The sequence below is a fragment of the Rattus norvegicus genome, chromosome 6 (assembly GCF_036323735.1).
Source record: "Rattus norvegicus strain BN/NHsdMcwi chromosome 6, GRCr8, whole genome shotgun sequence".
Taxonomy (NCBI): Eukaryota; Metazoa; Chordata; class Mammalia; order Rodentia; family Muridae; genus Rattus; species Rattus norvegicus.
The window spans coordinates 126397432-126422998 of NC_086024.1; the positions used below are offsets into that span (position 1 = coordinate 126397432).

Genomic DNA, 25567 nt, shown 5'->3' on the forward strand with positions numbered 1-25567 from the left:
TGCTTCACTCCTTCTAAAAAGGGGGACCAAAATATTCATAGAAGGTGACTTGGATGCAAAGTGCAGATCAGAGACTGAAGGGACTGCCATGCAGTGCCTGCCCCACATGGGTATAAAATATCTATATCTATATCTACATCTCTATCTCTATCTATCTATCTGTCTGTCTATCTATCTATCTATCTATCTATCTATCTATCTATCTATCTCCACCAAAAGTAGATAAGTTTGAAGAAGCTAAGTAGCACATGCTAAGAGGAGCCAGATATAGATGTCTCCTGAGAGGCACAGCCAGAGTATGTCAAATTCATAGGCAAATGCTAGCAGCAAACTATTGAACTGAGAATGGGATCCCCATTGGAGGAATTAGATGCAGGATTAAAGAGCTGAAGGGGCTTTCAATGCCATAAGAACAACAATGCTAACCAACCAGAGCTCCCAGGGACTAAACCAATATTCCCAGACTATCCATGGAATGACCCATGGCTCCAGCTGTATATGTAGCAGAGGATGGCCTTCTTGGTCACAAATGAAAAGAGAAGCCCTTGCTCCTCCCAAAGCTGGATACCCCTCCCCCCAGTGTAGGGGAATATGAGGAGTTCCAAGGGGTGTGGTTGGTTAGGGGAACACCCTTATAGAAGAAGGGGTGGGGGATAGGATGGGGACTTATGTCCCTGAAACTGAAAGGGAATAATATTTGAAATCTAAATAAAAAAATCCAGTAAAAGAAAAAAAAAGAGGTGACCATTAGTGTACAAGAAGCCTACAAAACATAAAGTAAATTGGACCAGTAAAAATCCTCTCACCACATAATATTCAAAACACTAAGTACACAAAACAAAGAAAGAATATTGAAAGCTGTAAGGGAAAGCAGGCCAAGTAACATATAGAGGCAGACTGATCAGAATTACACCTGACTTCTCAACAGAGACTCTAAAAACCAAAAGATTCTGGACAGATGTCTTGCAGACTCTGAGAGACTGTAGATGCCAGCCCAAGCAACTATGCCCAGCAAAACTCTCAATTACTCAACATAGAAAGAGAAACCAAGATATTCCATGAAAAAATTTAAACAATATCTTTCTATGAATCCAGTCCTAAAGAAGATACTAGAAGTAAAACTCCAACACAAGGTGGGGGGTAACTACACCCAAGAAAGCACAAAAAATTAATTATCTCATAACAAAGACAAAAGAAGCGAATCACACACACATACTACCACATCCATCAACAAAAAGAACAGACTGGATACATAAACAGGATCCATTATCTGCTTCATGCAAAAAACACACCTCAACAACAAAGATAGCCACTACCTCAGAGAAGCGGTTGGAAAAAACTTTTCCAAGCAAACAATCCCATGAAATAAAGTACTGTAGTCATTCTAGTATCCAGTAAAATAGACTTTCTACCAAAATCATCAAAAGAGATGAGGAAGGATACTTTATACGTATCAAAGAACAATGCGTCAATATCAGCAAGATAAAGTCCCAATTCTGAACATCTATGTCCCAAATTCAAGGGTACCCCCATTCGTAAAGGAAACTTTACCAAAGTTCAGGATGCACATTGAACCCCTCACAATAATAGCGGGAGACCTGAATGCCCTACTGTCACCAATGGACAGGTCATTGAAACAGAAACTAAACAGAGACACACTGAAACTGAGAGATTTGAATCAAATATTTAACATATATATACACATTGCACCCCCAGACAAAAGACTGTATCTTCTTCTTTTTTATTTATGTATTTATTTATTTCCATCATTATTAAATTGGGTATTTCTTTTTTTAAAAATTTTTTCCATCTTTATTAAATAGGGTATTTCCTTTTTTTCTTTATTAACTTGAGTATTTCTTATTTATATTTCGATTTTTTTTATTAACTTGAGTATTTCTTATTTACATTTCGATTGTTATTCCCTTTCCCAGTTTCCGGGCCAACATCCCCCAACCCCTCCCACTCCCCTTCTATATGAGTGTTCCCCTCCCCATCCTCCCCCCATTACTGCCCTCCCCCCAACAATCACATTCACTGGGGGTTCAGTCTTAGAAGGACCAAGGGCTTACTTTCCACTGGTGCTCTCACTAGGCTATTCATTGCTACCTATGAGGTTGGAGCCCAGGGTTAGTCCATGTATAGTCTTTGGGTAGTGGCTTGGTCCCTGGAAGCTCTGGTTGGATGGCATTGTTGTTCATATGGGGTCTCAAGCCCCTTCAAGCTCTTCCAGTCCTTTCTCTGATTCTTTCAACAGGGGTCCTATTCTCAATTCAGTGGTTTGCTGCTGGCATTCGCCTATGTATTTGCTGTATTCTGGCTGTGTCTCTCAGGAGACATCTACATCCAGTTCCTGTTGGCCTGCACTTCTTTGCTTCATCCATCTTGTCTAATTGGGTGGTTGTATATGTATGGGCCACATGTGGGGCAGGCTCCTAATGGGTGTTCCTTCTGTGTCTGTTTTAATCTTTGCCTCCCTATTCCCTGCCAAGGGTATTGTTCTCCCTTTAAAGAAGGAGTGAAGCATTCACATTTTTGTCATGCTTCTTGATTTCATGTGTTCTGTGCATCTAGGGCAACTCAAGTACTTGGGCTAATAGCCACTTATCAATGAGTGCATACCATGTGTGTTTTTCTGTGATTGGGTTACCTCACTCAGGATGATATTTTCCAGTTCCCTTCATTTGTCTATGAATTTCATGAAGTCATTGTTTTTGATAGCTGAGTAATATTCCATTGTGTAGATGTACCATATTTTCTGTATCCATTCCTCTGTTGAAGGGCATCTGGGTTCTTTCCAGCTTCTGGATATTATAACTAAGGCTGCTTTGAACATAGTGGAGCATGTGTCTTTGTTATATGTTGGGGCATATTTTTGGTATATGCCCAAGAGAGGTATATCTGGGTCCTCAGGTAGTTCAATGTCCAATTTTCTGAGGAACCTCCACACTGATTTCCAGAATGGTTTTACCAGTCTGCAATCCCACCTACAATGGGGAGTGTTCCTTTCTCCACATCCTCACCAGCATCTGCTGTCACTGGGGTTTTTGATCTTAGTCATTCTCACTGGTGTGAGGTGAAATCTCAGTGTTGTTTTGATTTGCATTTCCCTTATGACTAAAGATGTTGAACATTTCTTTAGGTGTTTCTCAGCCATTCGGCATTCCTCAGCTGTGAATTCTTTGATTAGCTCTGAACCCCATTTTTTAATAGGGTTATTTGTCTCCCTGCAGTCTAACTTCTTGAATTCCTTGTATATTTTGGATATAAGCCCTCTATCTGTTGTAGGATTGGTAAAGATCTTTTCCCAATCTGTTGGTTGCCATTTTGTCCTAACCACAATGTCCTTTGCCTTACAGAAGCTTTGTAGTTTTATGAGATCCCATTTGTTGATTCTTGATCTTAGAGCATGAGACATTGGCGTTTTGTTCAGGAAATATTTCCAGTGCCCATGTGTTCGAGATGCTTCCCCACTTTTTCTTCTGGTAGTTTGAGTGTATCTGGTTTGATGAGGAGGTCCTTGATCCACTTGGACTTAAGCTTTGTACACGGTGATAAGAATGGATCGATCTGCATTCTTGTACATTTTGACCTCCAGTTGAACCAGCACCATTTGCTGAAAAGGCTATCTTTCTTCCATTGGATGTTTTGGCTACTTTGTCAAAAATCAAGTGCCCATAGGTGTGTGGGTTCATTTCTGGGTCTTCAATTCTGTTTCATTGGTCCATGTGTCTGTCTCTGTACCAATACCATGCAGTTTTTATCACTATTGCTCTGTAATACTGCTTGAGTTCAGGAATAGTGATTCCCACAGAAGTCCTTTTATTGTTGAGTATAGTTTTAGCTATCCTGGTTTTTTTGTTATTCCAGATCAATTTGCAAATTGTTCTAACTCTTTGAAGAATTGGATTGGTATTTTGGTGGGGATTGCATTGAATCTGTAGATCGCTTTTGGTAAAATGGCCATTTTTACTATATTAATCCTGCCAATCCATGAGCATGGGAGATCTTTCCATCTTCTGAGGTCTTCTTCACTTTCTTTCTTCAGAGGCTTGAAGGTCTTATTGTACAGATCTTTTACTTGTTTGGTTAGAGTCACACCGAGGTACTTTATATTATTTGGGACTATTATGTAGGGTGTCGTTTCCCTAATTTCTTTCTTGGCTTGTTTCTCTTTTGTGTAGAGGAAGGCTACTGATTTATTTGAGTTAATTTTATACCCAGCCACTTTGCTGAAGTTGTTTATCAGCTTTAGTAGTTCTCTGGTGGAACTTTTGGGATAACTTAAATAAACTATCATATCATCTGCAAATAGTGTTATTTTGACTTCTTCTTTTCCAATCTGTATCCATTTGATCTCCTTTTGTTGTCTGATTGCTCTAGCTAGAACTTCAAGAACTGTATTGAATAAGTAGGGACAGAGAGGGCAGCCTTGTCTAGTCCCTGATCTTAGTGGGATTGCTTCAAGTTTCTCTCCATTTAGTTTAATGTTAGCAACTGGTTTGCTGTATATGGCTTTTACTATGTTTAGGTATGGGCCTTGAATTCCTATTCTTTCCATGACTTTTATCATGAAGGGGTGTTGAATTTTGTCAAATGTTTTCTCAGCATCTAATGAAATGATCATGTGGTTTTGTTCTTTCAGTTTGTTTATATAATGAATTACATTGATGGTTTTCCGTATATTAAACCATCCCTGCATGCCTGGGATGAAGCCTACTTGATCATGGTGGATGATTGTTTTGATGTGCTCTTGGATTCGGTTTGCCAGAAATTGAGTATTTTTGCGTCGATATTCATAAGGGAAACTGGTCTGAAGTTCTCCTTCTTTGTTGGGTCGTTGTGTTGTTCAGGTATAAGAGTCATTGTGGCTTCATAGAAGGAATTCGGTAGCACTCAGTCTGTTTCAATTTTGTGGAATAGTATGAATAGTATTGGTATGAGGTCTTCTATGAAGGTCTGATAGAATTCTGCACTAAACCCATCCAGACCTGCTCTTTTTGGTTGGGAGACCTTTAATGACTGCTTCTATTTCATTAGGAGTTACGGGGTTGTTTAAATGGTTTATCTGTTCCTGATTCAACTTCTGTACCTGGTATTTGTCTATGAAATTGTCCATTTCCTGTAGATCTTCAAGTTTTGTTGAATATAGGCTTTTGTAGTAGGATCTGATGATTTTTTGAATTTCCTCTGACTCTGTAGTTATGTCTCCCTTTTCATTTCTGATTTTTGTTAATTTGGACACACTATCTGTGTCTTCTCGTTAGTCTGGCTAAGGGTTTATCTATCTTGTTGATTTTCTGAAAGAACCAACTTATGATTCTGTTGATTCTTTCTATGGTCCTTTTTGTTTCTACTTTGTTGATTTCAGCTCTGAGTTTGATTATTTCCTGCCTTCTACTCCTCCTGGGTGTATTTGCTTCTTTTTTTTCTAAGGCTTTTAGGTGTCCTGTCAAGCTGGTGACATATGCTCTCTCCTATTTCTTTTTGTAGGCCCTCAGAGCTATGAGTTTTCCTCTTAGCACAGCTTTCATTGTGTCCCATAAGTTTGGGTATGTTGTACCTTCATTTTCATTAAATCCTAAGAAGTCTTTAATTTCTTTATTTCTTCCTTGACCAGGTTATCATTGAGTAGAACATTGTTCAACTTCCACGTGTATGTGGGTGTTCTTCCCTTATTCTTATTGAAGACCAACTTTAGCCTGTAGTTGTCTGATAGGACGCATGTGATTATTTCTACCTTTGTGGATCTATTTAGGCCTGTTTTATGACCAATTATATGTTCAGTTTTGGAGAAAGTACCATGAGGTGGTGAGAAGAAGCTATATCCTTTTGTTTTAGGATAGAATGTTCTATAAATATCTGTTAAGTCCATTTCGTTCATGACTTCTCTTTGTCTATGTCTCTGTTTCATATCTGTTTCCATGATCACTGATATGAGTGGGGTGTTGAAATCTCTTCCTATTATTATGTGAGGGGCAATGTGTGCTTTGAGCTTTAGTAATGTTTCTTTTATGTATGCATGTGCCCTTGTATTTGGAGCATAGATATTTAGGATTGAGAGTTCATCTTGGTGGATTTTTTTCCTTTGATGAATATGAAGTGTCCTTCCTTATCTTTTTTGATGACTTCTGGTTGAAAATTGATTTTATTTGATATTAGAATGGCTACTCCGTCTTCCTTCTGGCCATCTGCTTGCAAAGTTGTTTTCCAGCCTTTCACTGTAAGGTAGTGTCTGTCTTTGTCTCTGAGGTTTGTTTACTGTAGGCAGCAGAATGCAGGGTCCACATTGCATATCCAGTTTGGTAATCTATGTCTTTTTATTGGGGAATTAAGTCCATTGATGTTGAGAGATATTAAGGAATAGTGATTGTTGCTCACTGTTATATTCGTGTTTGGAAGTGAAATTATGTTTGTGTGCTTTTCTTCTCTTAGTCTCTGGCAAAAAGTCTGGTGTGATTCTGATAGGTCTGCCTTTATATGTTACTTGACCTTTTTCCCTTACTGCTTTTAGTATTCTTTCTTTATTTTGTGCATTTGGTGTCTTGATTATTATGTGATAGGAGGAATTTCTTTTCTCGTCCAATCTATTTGGAGTTCTGTAGGCTTCTTGTATGCTTATGGGTATCTCTTTCTTTAGGTTAGGGAAGTTTTCTTCTATGATTTTGTTGAAGTTATTTACTGGTCCTTTGAGCTGGGAGTCTTCACTCTCTTCTATACCTATTATCCTTAGGTTTGATCTTCTCATTGAGTCCTGGATTTCCTGTATGTTTTGGACCAGTAGCTTTTCCTGTTTTACATTACAGTTGACCGTTGTGTTGATGATTTCTATGGAATCTTCTGCTCCTGAGATTCTCTCTTCTATCTGTTGTATTCTGTTGGTGATGCTTGTATCTACTGTTCCTTGTCTCTTCCTTTGGTTTTCTATATCCAGGGTGGTCTCCCTTTGTGCTTTCTTTATTGCTTCTATTTCCATTTTTAATTCCTTCAACTGTTTGTTTGTGTTTTCCTGGAATTCTTTCAGGGATTTTTGTGTTTCCTCTCGATAGTCTTCTACATGTTAATTGTGTTTTCCTGTATTTCTCTAAGGGACTTCTTTATGTCTTTCTTTTGGTCCTCCATAATCATGATCAAATGTGATTTAAAATCAAGATCTTGTTTTTCTGGTTGTTTGGATATTCAGTGTTTGCTTTCATGGGAGAATTGGGCTCTGATGATGCCACGTAGTCTTGGTTTCTGTTGCTTGGGTCATGCGCTTGCCTCTCACCATCAGGTTGCCTCTGGTTGTACCTTGTTCTGTTATTTCTGACAGTGGCTTGACTGTCCTACAGGCCTGTGTGTCAGGAATGTTGTAGACCTGTTTTCTTGTTTTCTTTCAGCCAGTTATGGGAACAGAATGTTCTGCTTTCAGGTGTGTACTCATTCCTGTCCACTGGCTTTCAGCTGTTCCTGTGCCCATGTGTCCTAACTCCACCAGGCAGGTCACTTAGAGGAGAAAAGTTTGCCTTACCTCTCGTCTCGGGCCTGAGTTCACTCCTCAGGGCTAGGTTCCAGCTCTCTGTGAGGGTAGTAACCAGAAGGGCCTGCCCCTCCTTTTCCGGGGTCCCTGTGCACAGGGGGCCCAGATGGGGCTAGGTGTTTTCCTCTACAGTCAGAAATGTGCACAGAGAGTAGTCTCCTCTGGTTTCCCAGGTGTGTCTGCCCCTCTGAAGGTCTAGCTCTCCCTTCCACGGGATTTGAGTGCAGGGAGCTGTTTGACCAGGTTCCTTCAGATCCTGGCACAGTCTGGACCACAGGGCTCCTGCAGCTTGAGTGCCTATATCTTCTTTTTAGCAATCACAGGACCTTCCCCAAAACTGACCACATATTTGGACACAAAACAAAAATAGAAACAACAGAAAGAATACCCACTAATGGAAACTGAAGAATTCTGTACTCAATGATGTCTGGATCAGGAAAGAAAAAAATTAAAGACTTTCTAGAATTCAATGAAAATAAGGCACAGCATACCTAATTTATGGGACACAATCAATGCTGTGCTATGAAGCAAGTTCATATAGCACTAAGTGCCTCTATAAAAAAATTAGAAAGTTCTCACACCAACAATTTCAAAGTATATTTGAAAGCTCTTGAAAAAAATGCAAACATACTGAAGAGGACAGGAGGCAGAAAATAATTAAAACCAAGGCTGGCATCAATCAGAAACAAACAAACAAAAAAAATTGCAAAGAATCAACATACCCAATTGCAATTTCTTTGATAAATAACAAGTTTCCAAGCATTTTTCATGAAATATGAGTATATTTCATGACTGAAAATGAATTAATTTGGCTCACTAGCTTAATATACCCAACTCCTGGGATTTGATCGTCTTCCTTTTCCCCTCTGAGTATTAATAGTAGTATGTGATGTTCCACACACCACTTGCCAGAAGACTCCAAAACAAATTAAAGCATCACACATTACACCCTATAACATTTTTAGATTAATTCTATTTAAGGAAAGTGTATCAGTGCACACATTCCCCAAGTGTACAATTTCTAGAAATTGTATTTGCTTCAAATAAAGGATGATATTATTGTCTTAGGTTAGTATTTCTGTTGCTACAATAAGACACTGTGACCAAAAAGCAAGTTGGGGAGGAGAGTTTTATTTAGTTTGCTCTTTCATATCATTCACTGCTCATTGTCTATGAACATCAGGACAGAAAAAAGAAAAGGACACAAAGAGAAAAGGAACCTGTAGGCAGGAGTTCCTGTAGATGGCATGGAACAGTGTTTACTGCTTGCTTACTGCATGCTTCTGGCTTGCTTGGCCAAGTTTTTTTTCAGAATCCAGGACCACCAACCAGTCCAGGTGTGGTCCAATCCACAATGAGCAGGGCCTGTCCAATCAATTACTAATGACAAAATGTCTTACAGGCTTGCCTTCAGCCCATCTCATGGAAGTGTTTTCTCAATTGAGACTCCCTCTCCTCAGATTACTTTAGCTTGTGTCAAATTATGCAGCACAGTTACACATATTGCATAGGTTAGCACAGTCAACTTGTATGGTTGACAGATAAAATGCTCATTTACGTTTGAATTTCAGATGAACCACAAATAATTATTAGTATGTCCACACAACTATATTGGACATTTACATGACGTTATATGGCACTTCTCCAAATTCCTCCAAATAAAAACAAACCCTCTATTAGCAGTGGTGTGTGTGTGTGTGTGTGTGTGTGTGTGTGTGTGTGTGTGTGTGTGTGACAATCTTTAGGATAAGCCAGGGATCTGTGAATGGGGGAAGCCTATGAGATTCTATGGGAGTGACGCTAGCTGAGGCTCCTAGTAGTGGGAGGATGTAGATCCTGAAGAGACTACTTTCTGTAGCCAAGATGGACTCTCCATCAAGTGATAAGTACAGCAACCTATGCACAAAATGTTTGACCTAAACGTATAGTGCCTACAAAGTATATAGGGACAAAAATAGAGCAGAGACTGTGGGAATGGCCAACCAAAGACTGCCCTTAATTGAGGCCCATTCCACAGCTAAGAACCAGTCCCTGACATAATTAGTGTTACTATGTTATGCTTGCAGAGAGGAGCCTAGCATTAACTGTCCTCTTAGAAGCTCCACCCAGCACCCAACAGAAAGAGATGCAAAGACTCACATCTAAACATTAGATGAAACTCGAGGAGTCTTGGGGAAGAGTTGGGAGAAGGATCGAGGGACCTGAAGAGGACAGGTCCATGGGAAGACCAGCAGAGTTAACTAACCTGAACCCTTGGGGGCTCCCAAAGACTGAATCAACAACCAAAGAGTGAACACAGTCTGAACCTAGACTCCCTGTTTATATGTAGCAGATGAGCAGCTTGGTCTGCATGCAAGTCCCCCAACAACTGGAGCAGGGGAATTTCATTAACCCATTGCCTGCCTGCCCGCCTGCCTGTGGATCTATTCCCCCTAAAAGGATAACCTTGACTGGCCTAATTGGGAAGGATGTGCCTAGTTCCTCTGCAACTTGGCAGGGTCTGAAAGGTGAGTGTGGGTGTGTGACACCCATTGGGGCACTTTGCAGAAATGAGGAAGGTGGATTTAGGGGGAAGACTTGCATAAAGGGGTAATGGGATGAGAGGGTGTTAATATTGGGATATAAACTGAATTAATACATTTTTTAAAAATTAAAAACTATTTGATTGTTTTGACTAAATTATTAGTTCATAATATTGACCAATACATATCTTATTCTAAAACAAACAAACAAAACAGAAACAAAAAAATTTCCTCCACAGAGCTTGCCTTGGCTCATCAGCTTCAGTGGATTAACCAAAAGGTACAAATCCAGAGAAGAAAGGAAGTTTGTTGGGTATGTCCACCCAGCTGTGTAAGGGAGTAAACATTTGCCAAGATAAAGTCTGACCAGACATCCCAGAAGAGAGATTTTTCTGACTGTGGGTCTGGACACATGCTGCAGGTTTTGGGGATTCACAACTCATGTGAGGGTAGGCTTTTGGGTGATGTGGCTGCATTTGTGTTATCTGTGCTTCTCATGAGTAACCCCTCACAACATGCTTAGTAAACCTCAGAAAAACTCAGTTCACCAAAATGGACATGGTGCAATAGCTGTTCTTGGTCTTTTGCTGGCGTCCTTCCTGGATGGAGTAGACATACATGTTATATTTTCCCATAAAGAGTCTGTCACTCAATGCCTGAGACAAGACCTGATTTATTTTATGAAGTTAATGCTGCTAAACTTGGCAATGCAGGCCCATGAGTATAAGAATTACTTAATTGCTCTTACCTGTGTTTACTGTGATCTTTTCTCTAGGAATATCAATTATCCACTGTAACCGATCGGTGAACTTGAAGATAGAAGAAATCAGATTATTTTGCAATGTTAATAACAAAACTTCTTTTGGCATATTCTGCCCAACATTTTAAAATTAAAATTAGTCAACGATATCCAAATACATACATATATGTATACTATAGAGAAAGGGCTTTCACTAGCAAATTTCATTCTTAGGGATTTTTTCCCACACTCACTCACAGATGAGTGAAATGACACATACTCCAGATACTTTTCATCATTGATTGTAATAGGAGGTTGATAGCAATGTTAATAAGACATAAAATTATATAGCCACATGGAGCAACCCAAGAAGCACAAAGTTGAATCATTACTGACTTGATAAGTCAAGAGTAAAGGAATGGTGATGGCAGAACATTTAGAAATTTAAGAAAGAAATTCCAGGGAAAAGAGTACAATAAGAATGGGAAGTTCTAAGATATACAACAGAAAACATGTCTAAATCCTCCTGCTACACAAGTCCAGAGAACACCCCCAGAACAGCTTTAAAAAGAAAATCAATGGAAGCCAAAATCAAACCACAGAGATCATAAACATCAGAACTACAGGTCAGAGAGTTTGCAGGATTTTTGTTTTTTTACCAAGGAAATCATCTGCCTTTTAGACTAACAGTAAAAATAGCATTTCTTAGAAGAACAAATCAGAATCCAAAGTCAACCCATTTTAGCTTTAGTACCCAGTGGTCAACAACAACAAGAAGAAATGTGATAGAAAAATAAACAGGCAAATGGAACTGATATTATGAGGAAAATGCAGACAATCAGTTGACTCAAATTTCAGCAAACAGGAAATTGATTAAATGTTGTTTTTACAAATCTGTGCAGTACAGATGAAAACTGCCTTAATGAGTGAAGGCATAGGTAATTCCAAACAGTAGAAAAGGTACATAGACAAAACCACATGCAAACAATGAGGATGTGTGGGTAGTAACTGAAGTAAATACATTCTAAATAGGATCCATAGAAGACTGAATAAGATCGATAAGGAAAACTGAATTTAGAGATATGCAAGCAATCTAATAATACAAGAGAAGAAAGCAGGAGCATGCCTGAAGACAGTAACAATGTACTACAGATTTTTAAAAGGTAAAAGGGAACTTTAGCATTTTTACCATAGGACATGACATGCTGCCTCAGATAAAAAGAGAATATTACAAAGCAAATCCAAGAACAAAAGTGGTACATATTTGAGAGTATATTTAACCTAATGCAATCTTTACAAGATATGGACATTTATTGGAATACCATTTAACAACAGAAACTGAGGAAATTAAAAAAAATTATCAGATCCTACTACAAAAGCCTATACTCAATAAAACTGGAAAATCTGGAGGAAATAGACAATTTCCTAGACAGATGCCAGGTACCAAAGTTAAATCAGGATCAGATAAATCATCTAAACAGTCCTATAATTCCTAAAGAAATAGAAGCAGTTATTAAAGTCTCACAACCAAAAAAAAAAAAAAGCCCAGGACAAAATGGGTTTAGTGCAGAATTCTATCAGATCTTCAAAGAAGACCTAATACCAATATTCTTCAAATTATTGCACAAAATAGAAATAGAAGGAACACACCCGCGGATCCCGGCCCGCAGCAGCTCTCTGCTCCCAGACCAGGTGAGAGAGAGACCCAACCGCCTGGTCAGGTGGGCACTCCTGAGGCTGCAGAGCGAAAGAGACCACCAACTCTGCTCACCCCTGCCCACATCCCTGGCCCAAGAGGAAACTGTATAAGGCCTCTGGGCTCCCGTGGGGGAGGGCCCAGGAGCGGCAGGACCCCTGCCTGAGACACCGCCGGAACATGAAGGAAACAGACCGGATAAACAGTTCTCTACACCGAAATCCCGTGGGAGGGAGAGCTAAACCTTCAGAGAGACAGACAAGCCTGGGAAACCAGAAGAGACTGCTCCCTGCACACACATCTCAAACGCCAGAGGAAAAAGCCAAAGACCATCTGGAACCCTGGTGCACTGAAGCCCCCGGAAGGGGCGGCACAGGTCTTCCTGGTTGCTGCCGCTGCAGAGAGCCCGTGGGCAGCACCCCACGAGCGAACTTGAGCCTCAGGACCACAGGTAAGACCAAATTTTCTGCTGCAAGAAAGCTGCCTGGTGAACTCAAGACACAGGCCCACAGGAACAGCTGAAGACCTGTAGAGAGGAAAAACTACACGCCCGAAAGCAGAACACTCTGTCCCCATAACTGACTGAAAGAGAGGAAAACAGGTCTACAGCACTCCTGACACACAGGCTTATAGGACAGTCTAGCCACGGTCAGAAATAGCAGAACAAAGTAACACTAGAGATAATCTGATGGCGAGAGGCAAGCGCAGGAACCCAAGCAACAGAAACCAAGACTACATGGCACCATCGGAGCCCAATTCTCCCATCAAAACAAACATGGAATACCCAAACACACCAGAAAAGCAAGATCTATTTTCAAAATCATATTTGATCATGATGCTGGAGGACTTCAAGAAAGACATGAAGAACTCCCTTAGAGAACAAGTAGAAGCCTACAGAGAGGAATCGCAAAAATGCCTGAAAGAATCGCAAAAATCCCTGAAAGAATTCCAGGAAAACATAAATAAACAAGTAGAAGCCCATAGAGAGGAGACACAAAAATCCCTGAAAGAATTCCAGGAAAACACAATCAAACAGTTGAAGGAATTAAAAATGGAAATAGAAGCAATCAAGAAAGAACACATGGAAACAACCCTGGATATAGAAAACCAAAAGAAGAGACAAGGAGCTGTAGATACAAGCTTCACCAACAGAATACAAGAGATGGAAGAGAGAATCTCAGGAGCAGAAGATTCCATAGAAATCATTGACTCAACTGTCAAAGATAATGTAAAGCAGAAAAAGCTACTGGTCCAAAACATACAGGAAATCCAGGACTCAATGAGAAGATCAAACCTAAGGATAATAGGTATAGAAGAGAGTGAAGACTCCCAGCTCAAAGGACCAGTAAATATCTTCAACAAAACCATAGAAGAAAACTTCCCTAACCTAAAAAAAGAGATACCCATAGGCATACAAGAAGCCTACAGAACTCCAAATAGATTGGACCAGAAAAGAAACACCTCCTGTCACATAATTGTCAAAACACCAAACGCACAAAATAAAGAAAGAATATTAAAAGCAGTAAGGGAAAAAGGTCAAGTAACATATAAAGGGAGACCTATCAGAATCATACCAGACTTCTCGCCAGAAACTATGAAGGCCAGAAGATCCTGGACTGGTGTCATACAGACCCTAAGAGAACACAAATGCCAGCCCACGTTACTGTATCCAGCAAAACTCTCAATTAACATTGATGGAGAAACCAAGATATTCCATGACAAAACCAAATTTACACAATATCTTTCTACAAATCCAGCACTACAAAGGATAATAAATGGTAAAGCCCAACATAAGGAGGCAAGCTATACCCTAGAAGAAGCAAGAAACTAATCGTCTTTGCAACAAAACAAAGAGAATGAAAGCACACAAACATAACCTCACATCCAAATATGAATATAAAGGGAAACAATAATCACTATTCCTTAATATCTCTCCATATCAATGGCCTCAACTCCCCAATAAAAAGACATAGATTAACAAACTGGATATGCAACGAGGACCCTGCATTCTGCTGCCTACAGGAAACACACCTCAGAGACAAAGACAGACACTACCTCAGAGTGAAAGGCTGGAAAACAACTTTCCAAGCAAATGGTCAGAAGAAGCAAGCTGGAGTAGCCATTCTAATACCAAATAAAATCAATTTCCAACTAAAAGTCATCAAAAAAGATAAGGAAGGACACTTCATATTCATCAAAGGAAAAATCCACCAAGATGAACTCTCAATCCTAAATATCTATGCCCCAAATACAAGGGCACCTACATATGTAAAAGAAACCTTACTAAAGCTCAAAACACACATTGCACCTCACACAATAATAGTGGGAGATTTCAACACACCACTCTCATCAATGGACAGATCATGGAAACAGAAATTAAACAGTGATGTCGACAGACTAAGAGAAGTCATGAGCCAAATGGACTTAACGGATATTTATAGAACATTCTATCCTAAAGCAAAAGGATATACCTTCTTCTCAGCTCCTCATGGTACTTTCTCCAAAATTGACCATATAATTGGTCAAAAAACGGGCCTCAACAGGTACAGAAAGATAGAAATAATCCCATGCGTGCTATCGGACCACCACGGCCTAAAACTGGTCTTCAATAACAATAAGGGAACAATGCCCACATATACGTGGAAATTGAACAATGCTCTACTCAATGATAACCTGGTCAAGGAAGAAATAAAGAAAGAAATTAAAAGCTTTTTAGAATTTAATGAAAATGAAGATACAACATACCCAAACTTATGGGACACAATGAAAGCTGTGCTAAGAGGAAAACTCATAGCGCTGAGTGCCTGCAGAAAGAAACAGGAAAGAGCATATGTCAGCAGCTTGACAGCACACCTAAAAGCTCTAGAACAAAAAGAAGCAAATATACCCAGGAGGAGTAGAAGGCAGGAAATAATCAAACGCAGAGCTGAAATCAACCAAGTAGAAACAAAAAGGACCATAGAAAGAATCAACAGAACCAAAAGTTGGTTCTTTGAGAAAATCAACAAGATAGATAAACCCTTAGCCAGACTAACGAGAGGACACAGAGAGTGCGTCCAAATTAACAAAATCAGAAATGAAAAGGGAGACATAACAACAGATTCAGAGGAAATTCAAAAAATCATCAGATCTTACTATAAAAACCTATATTCAACAAAACTTGAAAATCTTCAGGAAATGGACAATTTCCTAGACAGATACCAGGTATCGAAGTTAAATCAGGAACAGATAAACCAGTTAAACAACCCCATAACTCCTAAGGAAATAGAAGCAGTCATTAAAGGTCTCCCAACCAAAAAGAGCCCAGGTCCAGACGGGTTTAGTGCAGAATTCTATCAAACCTTCATAGAAGACCTCATACCAATATTATCCAAACTATTCCACAAAATTGAAACAGATGGAGCACTACCGAATTCCTTCTACGAAGCCACAATTACTCTTATACCTAAACCACACAAAGACACAACAAAGAAAGAGAACTTCACACCAATTTCCCTTATGAATATCGACGCAAAAATACTCAATAAAATTCTGGCAAACCGAATCCAGGAGCACATCAAAACAATCATCCACCATGATCAAGTAGGCTTCATCCCAGGCATGCAGGGATGGTTTAATATACGGAAAACCATCAATGTGATCCATTATATAAACAAACTGAAAGAACAAAACCACATGATCATTTCATTAGATGCTGAGAAAGCATTTGACAAAGTTCAACACCCCTTCATGATAAAAGTCATGGAAAGAATAGGAATTCAAGGCCCATACCTAAACATAGTAAAAGCCATATACAGCAAACCAGTTGCTAACATTAAACTAAATGGAGAGAAACTTGAAGCAATCCCACTAAAATCAGGGACTAGACAAGGCTGCCCACTCTCTCCCTACTTATTCAATATAGTTCTTGAAGTTCTAGCTAGAGCAATCAGACAACAAAAGAAGGTCAAGGGGATACAGATCGGAAAAGAAGAGGTCAAAATATCACTATTTGCAGATGACATGATAGTATATTTAAGTGATCCCAAAAGTTCCACCAGAGAACTACTAAAGCTGATAAACAACTTCAGCAAAGTGGCTGGGTATAAAATTAACTCAAATAAATCAGTTGCCTTCCTCTATACAAAAGAGAAACAAGCCGAGAAAGAAATTAGGGAAACGACACCCTTCATAATAGACCCAAATAAAGTACCTCGGTGTGATTTTAACCAAGCAAGTAAAAGATCTGTACAATAAGAACTTCAAGACACTGAAGAAAGAAATTGAAGAAGACCTCAGAAAATGGAAAGATCTCCCATGCTCATGGATTGGCAGGATTAATATAGTAAAAATGGCCATTTTACCAAAACTGATCTACAGATTCAATGCAATCCCCATCAAAATACCAATCCAATTCTTCAAAGAGTTAGACAGAACAATTTGCAAATTCATCTGGAATAACAAAAAACCCAGGATAGCTAAAGCTATCCTCAACAATAAAAGGACTTCAGGGGGAATCACTATCCCTGAACTCAAGCAGTATTACAGAGCAATAGTGATAAAAACTGCATGGTATTGGTACAGAGACAGACAGATAGACCAATGGAACAGAATTGAAGACCCAGAAATGAACCCACACACCTATGGGCACTTGATTTTTGACAAAGGAGCCAAAACCATCAAATGGAAAAAAGATAGCATTTTCAGCAAATGGTGCTGGTTCAACTGGAGGTCAACATGTAGAAGAATGCAGATCGATCTATGCTTATCACCCTGTACAAAGCTTAAGTCCAAGTGGATCAAGGACCTCCACATCAAACCAGATACACTCAAACTAATAGAAGAAAAATTAGGGAAGCATCTGGAACACATGGGCACTGGAAAAAATTTCCTGAACAAAACACCAATGGCTTATGCTCTAAGATCAAGAATCCACAAATGGGGTCTCATGAAACTGCAAAGCTTCTGTAAGGCAAAGGACACTGTGGTTAGGACAAAACGGCAACCAACAGATTGGGAAAAGATCTTTACCAATCCTACAACAGATAGAGGCCTTTTATCCAAAATATACAAAGAACTCAAGAAGTTAGACCGCAGGGAGACAAATAACCCTATTTAAAAATGGGGTTCAGAGCTAAACAGAGAATTCACAGCTGAGGAATGCCAAATGGCTGAGAAACACCTAAAGAAATGTTCAACATCTTTAGTCATAAGGGAAGTGCAAATCAAAACAAGCCTGAGATTTCACCTCACACCAGTGAGAATGGCTAAGATCAAAAACTCAGGTGACAGCAGATGCTGGCGAGGATGCGGAGAAAGAGGAACACTCCTCCATTGTTGGTGGGATTGCAAACTGGTACAACCATTCTGGAAATCAGTCTGGACGTTCCTCAGAAAAATGGACATTGAACTGCCTGAGGATCCAGCTATACCTCTCTTGGGCATATACCCAAAAGATGCCCCAACATATAAAAAAGACACGTGCTCCACTATGTTCATCGCAGCCTTATTTATAATAGCCAGAAGCTGGAAAGAACCCAGATGCCCTTCAACAGCGGAATGGATACAGAAAATGTGGTACATCTACACAATGGAATATTACTCAACTATCAAAATCAACGGCTTTATGAAATTCGTAGGGAAATGTTTGGAACTGGAAAATATCATCCTGAGTGAGCTAACCCAATCATAGAAAGACATACATGGTATGCACTCACTGATAAGTGGCTATTAGCCCAAATGCTTGAATTACCCTAGATGCCTAGAACAAATGAAACTCAAGACGGATGATCAAAATGTGAATGCTTCACTCCTTCTCTAAAAGGGGAACAAGAATACCCTTGGCAGGGAAGGGAGAGGCAAAGATTAAAACAGAGACTGAAGGAACATCCATTCAGAGCCTGCCCCACATGTGGCCCATACATATACAGCCACCCAATTAGACAAGATGGATGAAGCAAAGAAGTGCAGACCGATAGGAGCCGGATGTAGATCGCTCCTGAGAGACACAGCCAGAATACAGCAAATACAGAGGCGAATGCCAGCAGCAAACCACTGAACTGAGAATAGGACCTCCATTGAAGGAATCAGAGAAAGAACTGGAAGAGCTTGAAGGGGCTCGAGACCCCATATGTACAACAATGTCAAGCAACCAGAGCTTCCAGGGACTAAGCCACTACCTAAAGACTATACATGGACTGACCCTGGACTCTGACCCCATAGGTAGCAATGAATATCCTAGTAAGAGCACCAGTGGAAGGGGAAGCCCTGGGTCCTGCTAAGACTGAACCCCCAGTGAACTAGTCTATGGGGGGAGGGTGGCAATGGGGGGAGGGTTGGGAGTGGAACACCCATAAGGAAGGGGAGGGGGGAGGGGGATGTTTGCCCGGAAGCCGGGAAAGGGAATAACACTCGAAATGTATATAAGAAATACTCAAGTTAATAAAAAAAAAAAGAAATAGAAGGAACACTACCCAATTTGTTCTTTGAAGCCACAATTATGCTTATACTTAAATCACAAAAAGACCCTACGAAAAAGAGAACTTCAGACCAATTTCCCTCATGAATATCTATGCAAAAATACTCAACAAAATTCTCACAAACTGAATCCAAGAACACATCAAAACAGTCATTCACCATGATTAAGGAGATTTCATCCCAGGGATGCAGTAACAGTTCAATATACAAAAATCCATCAATGTAATTCACTAATTAAACAAACAGAAAGAACAAAACCATGCAATTTTCTCATTAGATGCTGAGAGAGCATTTGATAAAATCCAACACTCCTTCATGATAAGAGTCTTGGAAAGATCAGGAATTCAAGGACCATACCTAAACATAGTAAAAGCAACATACAGCAAACCAGTAGCCAACAGCAAACTAAATGGAAAGAAACTTGAAGCAATATCACTACAATTAGAGACTAGACAAGGCTGCCTACTCTGTCTCTTCCTAATCAATATAGTACTTGAAATCTAACCAGAGCAATTAGACAGTAAAAAGAAGTCAAAGGCATATAAATTGGAAAGGAAGAAGTCAAAATATCACTATTTGCATATGATATAATAGTATACTTAAGTGATGCCAAAAATTCCACCAGAGAACTCTGAAACATGACAAACAACTTTAATAAAGTGACTGGAGATAAAATTAGCTCAAACAAATCAGTAGCCTTCCTGTACTCAAAAAATAAACAGGCTGAGAAAGAAATTAGGAAACAACACCCTTCACAATAGTCACAAATAATAAAAAAATACCTTGGTGTGATTCTAACCAAGCAAGTGAAAAATCTGTATGAGAAGAACTTGAAATCTCTGAAGAAAGAAACTGAAGATCTCAGAAAATGGAAAGATCTCTGATGCTCATGGATTGACAGGATTAATATAATAAAAATGACCACCTTGCTGAAAGCAATCTACAGATCTCATGTAATCCCTGTCAACATTCCAACTCAATTCTTCATAGAGTTAGAAAGAGCAATTTGCAAATTCATTTGGAATAACAAAAAATCCAGGATAGTGAAAACTATTCTCAAAAATGAAACTTCTGGGGAATCACCATCCCTGACCTCAAGATGATTTACAGAGCAATAGTGATAAAAACTGCATGATATTGGTACAGAGAGAGGAAGGTAGATCAATGGAATAGAATTGAAGACCCAGAAATGAAACCACACATATATGGTCACTTGATCTTTGACAAAGGAGCTAAATCCATCCAATGGATAAAGACAGCTTTTTCAACAAATGGTGCTGGTTTAACTGGTGGTCAGCATGTAGAAGAATGCAAATCAATCCATTTTTATTTTCTTTTTTTTTTTTTTTGTACAAAGCCCAAGTTCAGATGGATCTAGGACCTCCACATGAAACTAGATACACTGAATCTAACAGAAGAGAAAGTGGGGAAGAGCCTGGAACACATAGGTACAGGGGAACATTTCCTGAAGAGAACACTAATGGCTTATGCTCTAAGACCAAGAATCAACAAATGGGACCTCACAATATTGCAAAGCTTCTGTAATGCATAGGACAGTGTCAATTACAAGATTGGAAAAAGATCTTTATCAATCCTACATTTCATCTAGGGCTAATATCCAATATATACAAAGAACTCAGGAAGTTAGACTCTAGAGAACCAAATAATTATATTTAAAATGGGGTATGGAGCAAAACAAAGAATTCTCAACTGAGGAATATTGAATGACTGAGAATCACCTAAAGAAATGTTCAACATCCTTACTCATCAGGGAATAGCTAAGATCAAACTCAGGTGACAGCAGATGCTGGCAAGGATGTCGAGAAAGAGGAACACTTCTCCATTGCTGGTGGGATTGCAAGCTGGTACAACCACTCTGGAAATCAGTTTGGAGGTTCCTGAGAAAACTGGACACTGCACTATCTGAGGACCCAGTTATACCATTCCTCAGCACATACCCAAAAGATGTTCCAACATGTAACAAGTACACATGCTTCACTATGTTTATAGGAGGTTTATTTATAACAGTCAGAAGCTGGAAAGAACCCAGATGTCCTTCAACAAAGGAATGAATACAGAAAATGTGGTACATTTACACAATGAAGTACTCAGCTATTAAAAACAATGACTACATCAAATTCCTATGCAAATGGATGGATATAGAAAATATCATCCTGCTCTGCTCCCAAACCCCGTGGGAGAGAGACCTCACCGCCTGGTCAGGTGGGCACTCCTGAGGCTGCAGAGCAGAGAAGACCACCAACACTGCCCACCCCTGCCCACATCCCTGGCCCAAGAGGAAACTGTATAAGGCCTCTGGGTTCCCCTAGGGGAGGGCCCAGGAGCGGCAGGACCCCTGCGCCTGAGACACCGCCGGAACCTGAAGGAAACAGACCGGATAAACAGTTCTCTGCACCCAAATCCCGTGGGAGAGAGAGCTAAACCTACAGAGAGGCAGACACGCCTGGGAAACCAGAAGAGACTGCACTCTGCACACATCCAGACGCCACAGGAAAACACCAAACGCCATCTGGAACCCTAGTGCACAGAAGCTTCCGGAAAGGGCGGCGCATATCTTCCTGGTTGCTGCCGCCGCAGAGAGCTCGTGGGCAGCACCCCGTGAGCAAACTTGAGCCTCGGGACCACAGGTAAGACCAATTTTTCTGCTGCAAGTGACCTGCCTGGTGAACTCAAGACACAGGCCCACAGGAACAGCTGAAGACCTGCAGATAGGAAAAACTACACGCCCGAAAGCAGAACACTCTGTCCCCATAACTGGCTGAAAGAAAACATGAAAACAGGTCTACAGCACTCCTGACACACAGGTGTATAGGACAGTCTAGCCACTGTCAGAAATAGCAGAACAAAGTAACACTAGAGATAATCTGATGGCGAGAGGCAAGCGCAGGAACCCAAGCAACAGAAACCAAGACTACATCGCACCATCGGAGCCCAATTCTCCCACCAAAACAAACATGGAATATCCAAACACACCAGAAAAGCAAGATCTAGTTTTAAAATCATATTTGATCATGATGCTGGAGGACTTCAAGAAAGACATGAAGAACTCCCTTAGGGAAATGAAGGAAAACATAAATAAAAAAGCAGAAGCCTACAGAGAGGAATCACAAAAATCCCGGAAAGAATTCCAGGAAAACACAATCAAACAGTTGAAGGAATAAAAAATGGAAATAGAAGCAATCAAGAAAGAACACATGGGACTCACTGCCTCCCTCGAGACCCTGTTGATGGACTGACCTGGCTTGGACCCCTGCCTGAGACACCACCGGAACCTGAAGGAAACAGACCGGATAAACAGTTCTCTGCACCCAAATCCCGTGGGAGGGAGAGCTAAACCTTCAGAGAGGCAGACAAGCCTGGGAAACCAGAAGAGACTGCTCTCTGCACACACATCTCGGACGCCAGAGGAAAACACCAAAGGCCATCTGGAACCCTGGTGCACTGAAGCTCCCGGAAGGGGCGGCACAGGTCTTCCTGGTTGCTGCCGCTGCAGAGAGCCCGTGGGCAGCACCCCACGAGCGAACTTGAGTCTCGGGACCACAGGTAAGACCAACTTTTCTGCTGCAAGAAAGCTGCCTGGTGAACTCAAGACACAGGCCCACAGGAACAGCTGAAGACCTGTAGAGAGGAAAAACTACACGCCCGAAAGCAGAACACTCTGTCCCCATAACTGGCTGAAAGAAAACAGGAAAACAGGTCTACAGCAATCCTGACACACAGGCTTATAGGACAGTCTAGCCACTGTCAGAAATAGCAGAACAAAGTAACACTAGAGATAATCTGATGGCGAGAGGCAAGCACAGGAACCCAAGCAACAGAAACGAAGACTACATGGCACCATCGGAGCACAATTCTCCCACCAAAACAAACATGGAATATCCAAACACACCAGAAAAGCAAGATCTAGTTTCAAAATCATATTTGATCATGATGCTGGAGGACTTCAAGAAAGACATGAAGAACTCCCTTGGGGAAACACAGGAAAACATTAATAAACAAGTAGAAGCCTACAGAGAGGAATCGCAAAAATCCCTGAAAGAATCGCAAAAATCCCTGAAAGAATTCCAGGAAAACACAATCAAACAGTTGAAGGAATTAAAAATGGAAATAGAAGCAATCAAGAAAGAACACATGGAAACAACCCTGGATATAGAAAACCAAAAGAAGAGACAAGGAGCTGTAGATACAAGCTTCACCAACAGAATACAAGAGATGGAAGAGAGAATCTCAGGAGCAGAAGATTCCATAGAAATCATTGACTCAACTGTCAAAGATAATGTAAAGCGGAAAAAACTACTGGTCCAAAACATACAGGAAATCCAGGACTCAATGAGAAGATCAAACATAAGGATAATAGGTATAGAAGAGAGTGAAGACTCCCAGCTCAAAGGACCAGTAAATATCTTCAACAAAATCATAGAAGAAAACTTCCCTAACCTAAAAAAAGAGATACCCATAGGCATACAAGAAGCCTACAGAACTCCAAATAGATTGGACCAGAAAAGAAACACCTCCCGTCACATAATAGTCAAAACACCAAACGCACAAAATAAAGAAAGAATATTAAAAGCAGTAAGGGAAAAAGGTCAAGTAACATATAAAGGCAGACCTATCAGAATCACACCAGACTTCTCGCCAGAAACTATGAAGGCCAGAAGATCCTGGACTGATGTCATACAGACCCTAAGAGAACACAAATGCCAGCCCAGGTTACTATATCCTGCAAAACTCTCAATTAACATAGATGGAGAAACCAAGATATTCCATGACAAAACCAAATTTACACAATATCTTTCTACAAATCCAGCACTACAAAGGATAATGAATGGTAAAGCCCAACATAAGGAGGCAAGCTATACCCTAGAAGAAGCAAGAAACTAATCGTCTTGGCAACAAAACAAAGAGAATGAAAGCACACAAACATAACCTCACATCCAAATATGAATATAACGGGAAGCAATAATCACTATTCCTTAATATCTCTCAACATCAATGGCCTCAACTCCCCAATAAAAAGACATAGATTAACAAACTGGATACGCAACGAGGACCCTGCATTCTGCTGCCTACAGGAAACACACCTCAGAGACAAACACAGACATTACCTCAGAGTGAAAGGCTGGAAAACAATTTTCCAAGCAAATGGTCAGAAGAAGCAAGCTGGAGTAGCCATTCTAATATCGAATAAAATCAATTTTCAACTAAAAGTCATCAAAAAAGATAAGGAAGGACACTTCATATTCATCAAAGGAAAAATCCACCAAGATGAACTCTCAATCCTAAATATCTATGCTCCAAATACAAGGGCACCTACATACGTAAAAGAAACCTTACTAAAGCTCAAAACACACATTGCACCTCACACAATAATAGTGGGAGATTTCAACACACCACTCTCATCAATGGACAGATCATGGAAACAGAAATTAAACAGTGATGTCGACAGACTAAGAGAAGTCATGAGCCAAATGGACTTAACGGATATTTATAGAACATTCTATCCTAAAGCAAAAGTATATACCTTCTTCTCAGCTCCTCATGGTACTTTCTCCAAAATTGACCATATAATTGGTCAAAAAACGGGCCTCAACAGGTACAGAAAGATAGAAATAATCCCATGCGTGCTATCGGACCACCACGGCCTAAAACTGGTCTTCAATAACAATCAAGGAAGAATGCCCACATATACTTGGAAATTGAACAATGCTCTACTCAATGATAACCTGGTCAAGGAATAAATAAAGAAAGAAATTAAAGACTCACTGATAAGTGGATATTAGCCCCAAAGCTTGGAATATCCAAGATACAATTCACAGACCATATGAAGCTCATGAAGAAAGATGTCCCCTCTCCTTAGAAGGGAGAACAGAATACTCACAAGAGGAAATACAGGGACAAAGAGTACAGCAAAGGCTGAAGGAAAGGCCATCCAGAGCCTGTTCCACCTGGGGATCCATCACATATGCAGTCACCAAACCCAGTCTCTATTGGTGATGTCAAAAGTGCTTGCTGACAGGAGCCTGATATGGATGCTTTCTGAGAGGCTATGGCAGTACCTTACTGAATCAGATTAAGATGACTGCAGCTAACCATCAGACTGAGTATGAGGACCCAATGGAGGAGTTAGAGAAAAGACTGAAGGAGGTGAAGGGGTTTGCAACCTCAAAGGAAGAAGAACAATATCAACCAACCAGACCCCCCAGAGATCTCAGGGACCAAACTACCAAACAAAGAATACACCTGAGGGGAATCATGGATCCAGCTGCATATGTAGCAGAGGGTGGCATTGTCTGGCACCAATAAAAGGAGAAGCCCTTGGTCCTGTGAAGACTATTTTTCCAAGTGTAGGAGAATGCCAGGGTGTTGAGCTGGGAGTGGGATGGTGGAAAGGGGCATTCCCAAAGAAGTAGGGGAAGGAGGGATGGAAGAGGGTGAAATTGGGAAACAGGATAAAATTTGAAATGTAAATACATAATCTATCCAATAAAAATGAAAAAGAAATACCATCTGATATTAAAAATATTGTACAATATTTATATCTTTATGTATCAGTTAAACTTAAAAAAATGAAAATGTCTAAAGAAATCTAATCATTGCAGAAACTTGTGTGAAAA

At 40.2% G+C, this 25567-nt stretch overlaps 1 protein-coding gene across 2 annotated transcripts in view; it reads right to left on the reverse strand.

The window, feature by feature from the left end:
• The window catches only part of Catsperb (cation channel sperm associated auxiliary subunit beta), a 378659-nt gene that overhangs the window by 249276 nt on the left and 103816 nt on the right, over nt 1-25567 (reverse strand). For both annotated transcript variants that reach the window (XM_063262696.1, XM_063262695.1), the window contains exon 5: nt 10790-10850. In XM_063262696.1, coding sequence (XP_063118766.1) covers nt 10790-10850 — 61 coding nt within the window. The remainder of the gene's footprint in view (nt 1-10789; nt 10851-25567) is intronic.